Raw genomic sequence first — 10,223 nt, 5'->3', positions numbered from 1 at the left:
AAGGGTTAGCTAAAAGGGTTAGGGGAAGGGTTAGCTAACATGCTAAGTAGTTGCAAAGTAGCAAAACATTTGTGAGTAGTTGAAAAGTTGCTAAAATGCTCAAGTTACCCATGATGAGATTTGAACTCGCAACCTTTGGGTTATACCACCCACCCTGATCGACCAACCACCCTACTTTTGGTTTTGCCTTAAGCCTTAAGTAACCATCTGTCTTAAATAACCATACCAAATGTAACATATACTAATTTGAACGTCCCGGATTTACGTTTACTATGCTATGTCTAGTCTGAGACCAGGCTGCATATGTCCCCTCACATGCAGTCCTGAGACAAATTGAGTGTTAAAGGAATTAACACTCAATTTAAAAATGGTATCCATGAGTTCATCTGACTCTGGGGAAATAGATAAAGGGCTTCATTGCCAAAATCCCTAAGTATCCCTTTAATAGGGGTTAAATTTCAAAGTCTTCAGGGCAGAGATGAGCTCCCATTCATTAGGTTTACTGTGTGCCAGCTGCTTCCTGTGGTGTGCCAAAGTTTCTATTTAATTGATTACTTTTTTTTTTTATACTTGAGTTGTAAAATCAAGGTAATTAAAGAAAAATTGTTTAAAACAATATGCACTTGTTTTGATATTGTTTAGATATTTTGAATACTATAGCTACTACACAGTATGTCACTGTTGAAAATCAACTCCGATAACAAATGCTTGTGTGTGTGTGTGTGTGTATGTATGTGTGTGTGTATATATATATATATATATATATATATATAATTATTTTTTCTTCCTGATTTATTTTTCTGATTTCCATCCATCCGTTTTGGGCTATTATTCTTATCCGTACTATTGCTGTATTATATTTTTCCTGAAAAAATATCAGTGCATAAATAGTGCCAGCTGTTGTTGTAAATCCTCGCCTCCTATCCTTAATGTTGATGTGCTCTTTTAAATAATATAATTAATGGGAAACCAAGAGAAGTAGCTAGTCCTTGCTCGTTCAAGACCAACCTTCAGTGGGGATGAACGGTAAACCAGGGTTGGGCCTTGACAGGTTTAGCTTCATGCCATACGGGGAGGATTCCCCTCCCACTGAGGTATAAAATTCCACCTCGTCTTTAACCCAATCTCCTTCCTAGTCCCATACTCTTCAACCTACCTGTTTTTATTCATCTCTAGGAGCGTCTCGGTTCGCGCAATGATGGACGTTATCGAATATCCAACCCCATCCTTCGAACAAACCAATCACCATCGTCTATAGAGACAAACCGAGCTTGATGGTTGGTTGTATCTCTGTTATGTGAGCCATGGACTCAGCCCAGTAATATTGACAAAAGGGTGAAAATATATTTCCCCAGATTAAACACTGTCTACAGCAAGAGAAGGAAAAAAGAAAACAGATCTGGTGTAAACAAGTGATTTCTTTCATAAATAGGGAATGTGATTGACTCCACTTAATATTTTTATACATCCGAATTTTGTTATTAATGGGACTCAGAGGATTATTTCGTTAGAAGGTAAAAGGCACTCGTGGGTTTGTCTGTCAAAAAAAAAAAAAAAAAAGGCCAAGATAGCTTTTCTGCTGTTTTGCCGCTACTTGGAGAGGCTACTTGTACGCGATTGGAAGCATTTTAGTTTAATATCGTCTAATAGAGGATAACAACTTGCCACAGTATTCGTTCCGGACAACAGAGGATCAAGGTAAAACGTTACGGCTCATTTTGCATATAGCTTGTTTCTGGGTACCTACGTGTGATTCTAGCCAGTTAGCATTAGTAGCTAGTTTGCGTCCATATCGAGAGATGTGTGGGATTAATGTTCAGCTCGTTTACACAACTTGATGTCAGAATAAATATTTTTTTTGCAACGTTAACTAGCTTCCTAGATATCTATTTAACACACACTAACCACGTATTCCTGTAACGTTAACGTAACTCGCTAGCCTCTGACTGGCTGACTATATAGCTAGCTAATGTAGCTAGCTAGGTAGCTAATGTTAGCTAGTAGCGAACGACCCAGCATCAAAGCTAACCGTTAGCTAGTTAATTTTCTGTCGTTACTAGCCATTAACGACCATCTTATATTTTGCCAATATAACTACCAACATTACCAGTATGAAATAATATTATGTTAAGATAAAAATTGTATTGCTAATAGAGCTAGTTAACGGTAAAAACACTGAAGAGGAGGTTTGTTTTTGGTGAAAATATCGGATGGCTACTGCTGTAACTAGCTAGCGCACCAGTTACTGTGAAAGTATCTGATGTGCGATCACTAACTACTTGACGTGCTTGCTAATCGCAATGTCAAGCATAATGGCGAGCTAACTAGTTAGGCCCGACACCAACTAGGTGCTAGTCACTACACCAATACTAGCTAGTTAACTACATTGGCATTGTATCGGTGTGACAGAATGTCTCAACAAAGGTCGGTAGCTAGTTACCTAACCTAGCTAACTAGCTTCTATCTTCGAGATGTATAATTTATGGATTAGCATAGGTTTTCAGGTCCATATGAAATAAGAAATGTTCCTCAGACAGAAATGTTAGATATAGCTAACTACATGTATTTGTTTGATTTATAGTTAGTTTGTTTACCCATTGTCATATGTATCAGTGCATTTGAATCAACAATCATGGTTAACGTATGTGGGCTAACCAAAGGTTTCATAGATGTGCATAACGTTTACGTTAATCTATTTGTTCTTGTGGAGGCTCGCCCAGAATGTCAGGTTCAGAGTCAATCTCATCAATCCTACATTGCAAATAGTTTGGCTGGGTAGTACTGTGACTCTTCTGAGCCTTTCCATTTGGAATGATGATGTTGAGCTCCAATGTGTGCTGTTAGTCTTATTCACCATCATGTCACTATCCTATAGGTGCAAATGATTGTGATCTAAGCATTCTGCCAATCTTACTGGAGTGGACGCACAAGGTGTGTGTCTCCTGTGTGTGAATGAGCGTGCCTGTGTACACACATTTAGCAGCGTGTCTCACCTGCTCATTCTCAAGAGTTTTGAATGTCACAATGAGCAAGGTAAGAGTCACGTTCCAGTCAAGATAACCTAGCATCCAAAGTCCCCTGTATTTATGATGGGAGTGAGGGCCCATGTGCCTTTAATATAGCCCAAGTCACTGTTCCCCACCTTATCAGCCTTCTCTGGGCACCTGTCAGCATGGGCTTGGTGCATTGTGGGATTGCCTTGTTTTATGATGTGCAATGTACAATTGTTATAGACTATCCAGAACTGACAGCGTCATCATCTTACAGTGCATTCGGAAAGTATTCAGACCCCTTGACATTTTCCACATTGTTACATTACAGCCTTATTCTAAAATTGATTAATGAACTTTTTTCCCTCATCAATCTACACACAATACCCCATAATGACAAAGCAAAAACAGGTTTTTAGAAGTTCTTGCCAATTTATAATAAAAACCCTCCGGAAATAGTGTTTACAAAAGTATTCAGACCCTTTGCTATGAGACTCGAAATTGAGCTCAGGTGCATCCTGTTTCCATTGATCATCCTTGAGCTGTTTCTACAACTTGATTGGAGTCCATCTGTGGTAATTTCAATTGATTGGACATGATTTGGAAAGGCACACACCTGTCTATATAAGGTCCCACAGTTGACAGTGCATGTCAGAGCAAAAACCAAGCCATGAGGTCAAAGGAATTGTCCGTAGAGCTCAGAGACAGGATTGTGTCGAGGCACAGATCTGGGAAAGGGTACCAAAAATTGTCTGAAGCATTGAAGGTCCCCAAGAACAGAGTGACCTCCATTATTATTAAATGGAGGAAGTTTGGAACCACCAAGACTCTTCCTAGAGCTGGCCGCCCGGCCAAACTGAGCAATCAGGGAGAGAAGGGCCTTTGGTCAGGGATGTGACCAAGAACCCGATGGTCACTCTGACAGAGCTCTAGAGTTCCTCTGTGGAGATGGGAGAACCTTAGAGAAGGAAAACCATCTCTGCAGCACTCCACCAATCAGGCCTTTATGGTATAGTGGCCAGACGGAGCCACTCCTCAGTAAAATGCACATGACAGCCCACTTGGAGTTTGCCAAAAGGCACCTAAAGACTCTGACCATGAGAAACAAGATTCTTTGGTCTGATGAAGCCAAGATTGAACTCTTTGGCCTGAATGCCAAGCGTCATGTCTGGAGGAAACCTGGCACCATCCCAACGGTGAAGCATGGTGGTGGTGGCAGCATCATGCTGTGGGGATGTTTTTCAGCGGCAGGGATTGGGAGACTAGTCAGGATCGAGGGAAAGATGAACGGAGAAAAGTGCAGAGAGACCCTTGATGAAAACCTGCTCCAGAGCGCTCAGGACCTCAGACTGTGGTGAAGGTTCACCTTCCAACAGGACAACGACCCTAAGCACACAGCCAAGACAACGCAGGAGTGGCTTCGGGACTAGTCTCTGAATGTCCTTGAGTGGCCCAGCCAGAGCCCTGACTGAGCCAACATCTCTGGAGAGACCTGAAAATAGCTGTGCAGCGACGCTCCCCATCCAACCTGACAGAGGTTGAGAGGATCTGCAGAGAAGAATGGGAGAAACTCCCCAAATACAGGTGTGCCAAGCTTGTAGCGTCATACCCAAGAAGACTTGAGGCTGTAATCCATGCCAAAGGTGCTTCAACACAGTACTGAGTGACGGGTCTGAATACTTATGTAAATGTCATATTTAAGTTTTTTATTTAATACATTCGCAGAAATTACTAAAAACCTGTTTTTGCTTAGTCATTATGGGCTATTGTGTGTAAATTGATGAGGAACACCCCCCCTCATGATTCAGAATGTATTTGTTACTAGGAAAAGTTGAAGGCACTTTGGCACAAGTCCGGACTACTGTCTTATAAAGTAGTAGGCTAACACCTATCCTCATTTTTAATGCAGCATTACGATTAAACCATTTTAGTCGTTTTGAATGGCAAGTTATCACAATGGTTTTCTGGGGAAAGAGGGTTTGTGCTTTCTAGATTTAGGTTTTGTTTGCCATTGTAACAGTCCTGCGAGGCTATGCAGGTAAGCAGGTCTGACCTATGATGAGGGGATGTTGCGTAGGGAATTTGCAGTATGGCACATCTGCTTAATCCCTTCATAATTTCTGTCCATCCTTTCTCTCCTATGTTCTTTAGTGTTTTCATCCGTCTGTTTATTTTCTGTTTGTCGTTTGTTCTTCTCTCCAGCTCCCTGGCTAGTAATAAGAGGTGCCTTGGGCCTTCTGATATTTGTTGACTTCCTGTAGAGATGCTCTCTCTCTGTTTGATCTCCCTATTTCTTTAATCCCCCCCAGCCTGTGTGGATGTCATCTGGTCTCTTATGTAAGAGGCATGAGAGGGGAATGGCTTTGTGCTGTGCCGTATGCCCGACCAGCACTGTCCCTAGTGTAGCAGCAGCAGCACCCGTTCCTCAACCATTAGGGCTTGTGGTTGGTTGTTTGTTTGGTCAGTCAGTGAGTGAGTACTAAGGGCTGATGGTGATATGTGTGGACTCTAGTGCTACTGTGCACAGGTGAGTGTGCTGTGTAATAGCATGCACCTCTGTGTGCTTGGGTTTACATTGTCTGTAGCCTAAAAGCTAATTTATGCTTGATCCGAAAATGTGGTCGGAGGCTTCATATGGAGGGTGTGACTCAATCGCGGAGCTTCCGGAGGCATGCAGAGGCCAAATTGAGCTCCCTACTGCATCGCTGTGTGCCTACAAAATGTTGTAACAATGCGGAGGGCTCTGTATAGCTCTGCATTGACATGATTGGTTGACGGTAGGTGGGGGCGGGAGGTCCTGTATAAACACAAACTCACTTTCTTGACAACAGCTCTGCTCAACAGCGCTGTTCCGCGAAGCACTTGAAGTATGAATGCCCTTATTTCTGCAGAGGCCGCATCGCTGTAAATGCTGCACTGCCAATGTAGACGTCGGATTGACCATGCAGCGCCTTTGTCTCCACTGCATGTGTGCAGGTGGTGATGCCATTTGCATGGCGTTTTGTTGTGTTTTCATGATACTCTGTGATAAGGCTTTTGTAGCATGTTCTCTGGCTCCAGGGACTCACTTTGTATAATATTTGAATGGGCCTGTCCAGTTTTGAATGGCAAACTATCACAATAGTTTTCTGGGGAAAGGGAAGAATTTGTGCTTTCTAGATTTTTTTTGTTTTTGCCATGGTAACACAGACCTGCAGGGCTATGCAGGTAAGCAGCAACGAGACTTACGACCTTCTAATGAACTATATTTCACCCTTGGATCAGTGAACAGGCTGATGAAGCCATAGCTAACAATGCCACCCACAACCTCAGGGCAGGCTACATGACATGATTTATGACATGATTGTGTGTCTAGGTTCAGGGCTGAGTGTCTTTACTATGTCTGGTATTCTGTCTCCCTCTGCCTGGCCCTTGACCAGTTATAATGCATTAGAGACATTGGATGAATTTGACCTGATAGATGCATTCTTGTGTTAACCCTTCTGCACACCTTCTGTCAGTGCCGTCCCTCACTCTGCTAAACTGTGGGTTTCTTCTTCTTACACACATGGACTCTGTGTGTGCCTTAATTGGTGGATAAAAAGTGGCACATACGCGCCTTTCGGTTTAGTTGTAGTTCAGTACAGTTGGTATTCACCTCTTATGACTGTTTGTGAGCAGGCGGTTGGTTGTGTACAGTGTGACTTTCCGGCTTCCTCTCCAGGGGCTCCTAATCAATGGCTATGAGGCATAATCAGCAGCACACACATCACTGGACATTTCCTTAGCTTCCTCTCGGCAGTGTCTGCACTGTCTTGTGTTTGTGTGTGTTGTGGCTAGACGTTAAGCTGAGACCTGTCCTTGTCTCCCCTTCTACAGCAGGGCTATGTCCTCGGCAGCCACCACACCTCCATCTGTGGACAAAGTGGACGGATTTTCACGGAAGTCTGTCAGGAAGGCCAAGCAGAAGCGATCGCAGAGTTCGTCCCAATTCCGGTCTCAGGGCAAACCCATCGAGCTCACGCCCTTGCCCCTGCTCAAGGGTAAGGATTTAATATTAACTACCTCAACTCTACTTACATAGTCTCTACTCCTAACCCTCCACTCAACCCAACATCATAACTGTAATGCTGACCTGTGATGTGGGAGTGTGCTTAGTAGTCAATGTCAATACCAGCATGTTGGGAAGAGAGCAGAGAGATGTCAGCCTAGTTCCTGCTCATCACTTCTCCCTGCTCCGCTCTTCATGAAAGCCTGGGCCAATCCCAGTGTGTGAGTGAGCGAGCGTGTTTTTATAGTCCCTCGATGCTCGTGCAGCGTATACGTCAGTGTGTATGCATGCTATTGTTTGTGTGTGATCTGCATGACAATGGAATTCAATAACATATTTTATTGCTGAAAGTAGAACCAACGCGTTTTGGCTTTTGGCCTTAATCAGGGTTTTTACAGAAATAAAACAGAATGGGGCAGAAAACCTGTTGTTTTTATTTTTTATTTCTGTAAAAACGCAGATGAAGGCCAAAACGCATTGGTTCTACTTCCAGCAATAAATACAATTTTATTGAATTCCATTGTCCTCCAAGTGTTGCTGAATCTCCTGTCCTTCTGTTTGCTCCTCAATTCATACACCTTGTTTGGAAAGTGAGGTAGCAGCAGTGATCCCTTCCCTGTGTGACCTGCATGCCCAGACAGGGAGGAAGCCTGCTGATTCACAGGCAGGTCAGTCCTTCTCTCCTGCAGGCCTGGCTCTATACAGGTTAGTAGAGAGAACGTGAGACTAGAGAGCGACGTGCGGAATGCAGCCCAACAGGAAACAGAGCCCAGCCCGCCCCCTTCGGCCTCAACCTCAGCCTCCTTTAGCAGCCTGGGTGTGTCCCTCCCTCTTGAGGTTGTGTTTGCTACGCCAGTGCCCCATTAGGTGTGGCCTCACCTCACTCTCCTCCACTCAGGGCCACCCTCTAGTATGCTTACCTGGCTTTGTTGTCACCATTACCAGCCAGTGCAGCTGCAGAACATGGCAGAGCTCTGGGCGAGCAGGGTGCAGGCCTCACAGGTTATGTCCTCTCCTCTCTCTAATGAGGACCGGGTGGGTAGTGGTCTCCTGTTGATGTCCTGTTAGTCAGAATGACACTATGCCCAGTCACGCTCATATGTTCTCCTTGTGTGCCTGACTCTGCTCTGCATTCAGGCCCGTGATGATGATGAGGATGATGATAGGGTTGGGCAGCACTACAGTGCCCTGTGTGCACTATACACTGTGTACAAAACATTAGGAACAGCTTCCTAATATTGAGTTGCACCCCCTTTTGCCCTCAGAACAGCCTCAATTCGTCAGGGTATGGACTAGACAAAGTGTCGAAAGCGTTCTACAGGGATGCTGGCCCATGTAGACTCCAATGCTTCCCACAGTTGTGTCAAGTTGGCTGGATGTGCTTTTGGTGGACCATTCTTGATACACACGAGAAACTGTTGAGCATGAAAAACCCAGCAGCGTTGCAGTTCTTGACACACTCAAACCGGTGCGCCTGACACCTATTACCATACCCCATTCAAAGGCACTTATATTTTTAACTTGCCCATTCAGCCTGTCTGAATTGTCTCAAGGCTTAAAAATCCTTCTTTAACCTGTCTCCTCCCCTTCATTTACACTGATTTGAATTGGATTTAACAAGTGACCTTAATAAGGGATCATAGCTTTCACATGGTCAGTCTACGTCAAGGAAAGAGCAGGGGTTCCTAACGTTTTATACACTTAATTTATACCCTCCATGTCCTTATATAAACACCTGCATGATAAAGGTGCAAATCTGATCTGACATACTGTGATTTTTCTCATCATATTGGCCACAATAATTAAAAATTATTAAACGGAAAGATTGTCATCTTTGCGTGAGTTTTTTTATTTAATATAAATATATCTGGTTCCATTTTAGTGACACCTCCATTATATTGACATTTTAGTCATTTAGCAGACGCTCTTATCCAGAGCGACTTAGTGAGTGCATACATTATTATTTAATTTTTTCATACTGGCCCCCTGTGGGAAACGAACCCACAACCCTGGCGTTGCAAGCGCCATGCTCTACCAACTGAGCTACACGGGGCCCTATATAACTCCTCAAAGGAGCACACCAGGAGTAACTTGCTGGAAGTGTCTCATATCATAGCCTTTAGAGCTGGCCCAGTTAAGGGGACGAGCACACCACCACAGTGAAACGCAGAGCCTAAATACATTGAAATGGTATCTACCTTCCTCCATCCTATGAAGTGATCATAGATCTGACATGACTGGATTGATGAAAGCGTTGTTAAACCCTTTTGATTTCACCTATCCATTTATGTTAGGTCAGTGCACACTTGGAACACTTACAAGGAGTAGAGGAAGGAAGGATGCATTTTCAAAGCGTTGTAGTCAGGTCTGGGACCATGTAAACCATGAGGGGAAGTGGCTGTTGACTGGCTGTGAGGAGGTGTGTGTAATGGCCTGTTAGCTGAGCTGCAGGGCCTGGGGTTATTCTATCCAACTAGGTGGTGGCGACTGTTGATGCCTCGTCCCTCCACGCTGCGCCGCCACACACCCTCATCAATCATCCACTGACTGACCTTTGACCCATCAGGAAGATTGCTTTAGTATGTACTCCGGAGAGTTGTGAGACTGGGAGGGAGGCCTATCAGACTTCGCCTGCTAGTCACAGCCAGGGAAATTATATGGTTTTCCTGGAACTATATCTGAACCTCCGATGTTGATTCAGTTTGTTTCAGTTCTTTTGCATTTTATTGAAAGATTCACTCCATATAAACAATGATACAAATATACATTTTTATTTGCTAGGCTGCAGAGCCTATGGCCTCAACAAGGGAAACTTTTTATTCCTAGATGTTGTGTTGCAGTTAGTTGTACCAGGCCTGCATGGATGCCTCCTTCAGTGTGCAAGTCAGGAGTTTTGTTGTGGCAGTTCTTTAAGAGCCTCCACACAGAGTTAGAGGGATGGTGATAGTGACAGAGAAAGAAGGACTAGTATGAGTCTGGCATGGCGCCTGGAGAAAGGATTAGTGTGTCCTAATGCTCCATGGCAGAGGGAGGAAGAGGAGTTTCCAACACTTGGCCAGGTCAGGGCAAACCCTTTCCCCTCCTTCCACATCTACTAGATGGAGTGGAGAATTTCTCTTTCTTCTGTTTACTGACATATTGGTGGAGTGATGCCAACGTTAAAGGCCCAGTGCAGTCAAACTTGATTTTCCTGTGTTTTATAT

General features: G+C 43.9%; 1 protein-coding gene across 1 annotated transcript in view; it reads left to right on the top strand.

The window, feature by feature from the left end:
* The first annotated feature begins 1,291 nt into the window (after positions 1–1,291).
* LOC121544832 (serine/threonine-protein phosphatase 2A 56 kDa regulatory subunit epsilon isoform) overlaps positions 1,292–10,223 on the top strand; it is a 48,294-nt gene continuing 39,362 nt past the window's right edge. Inside the window, exons 1-2 of the mRNA XM_041855024.2 lie at positions 1,292–1,698; positions 6,849–7,012. Of these exons, the coding sequence (XP_041710958.1) occupies positions 6,856–7,012 (157 nt within the window). The 5' untranslated portion in view covers positions 1,292–1,698; positions 6,849–6,855. The remainder of the gene's footprint in view (positions 1,699–6,848; positions 7,013–10,223) is intronic.

This window comes from Coregonus clupeaformis, chromosome 29, assembly GCF_020615455.1.
Source record: "Coregonus clupeaformis isolate EN_2021a chromosome 29, ASM2061545v1, whole genome shotgun sequence".
NCBI classification, from domain to species: Eukaryota; Metazoa; Chordata; class Actinopteri; order Salmoniformes; family Salmonidae; genus Coregonus; species Coregonus clupeaformis.
This window is presented reverse-complemented; position numbering and strand designations above follow the sequence as displayed.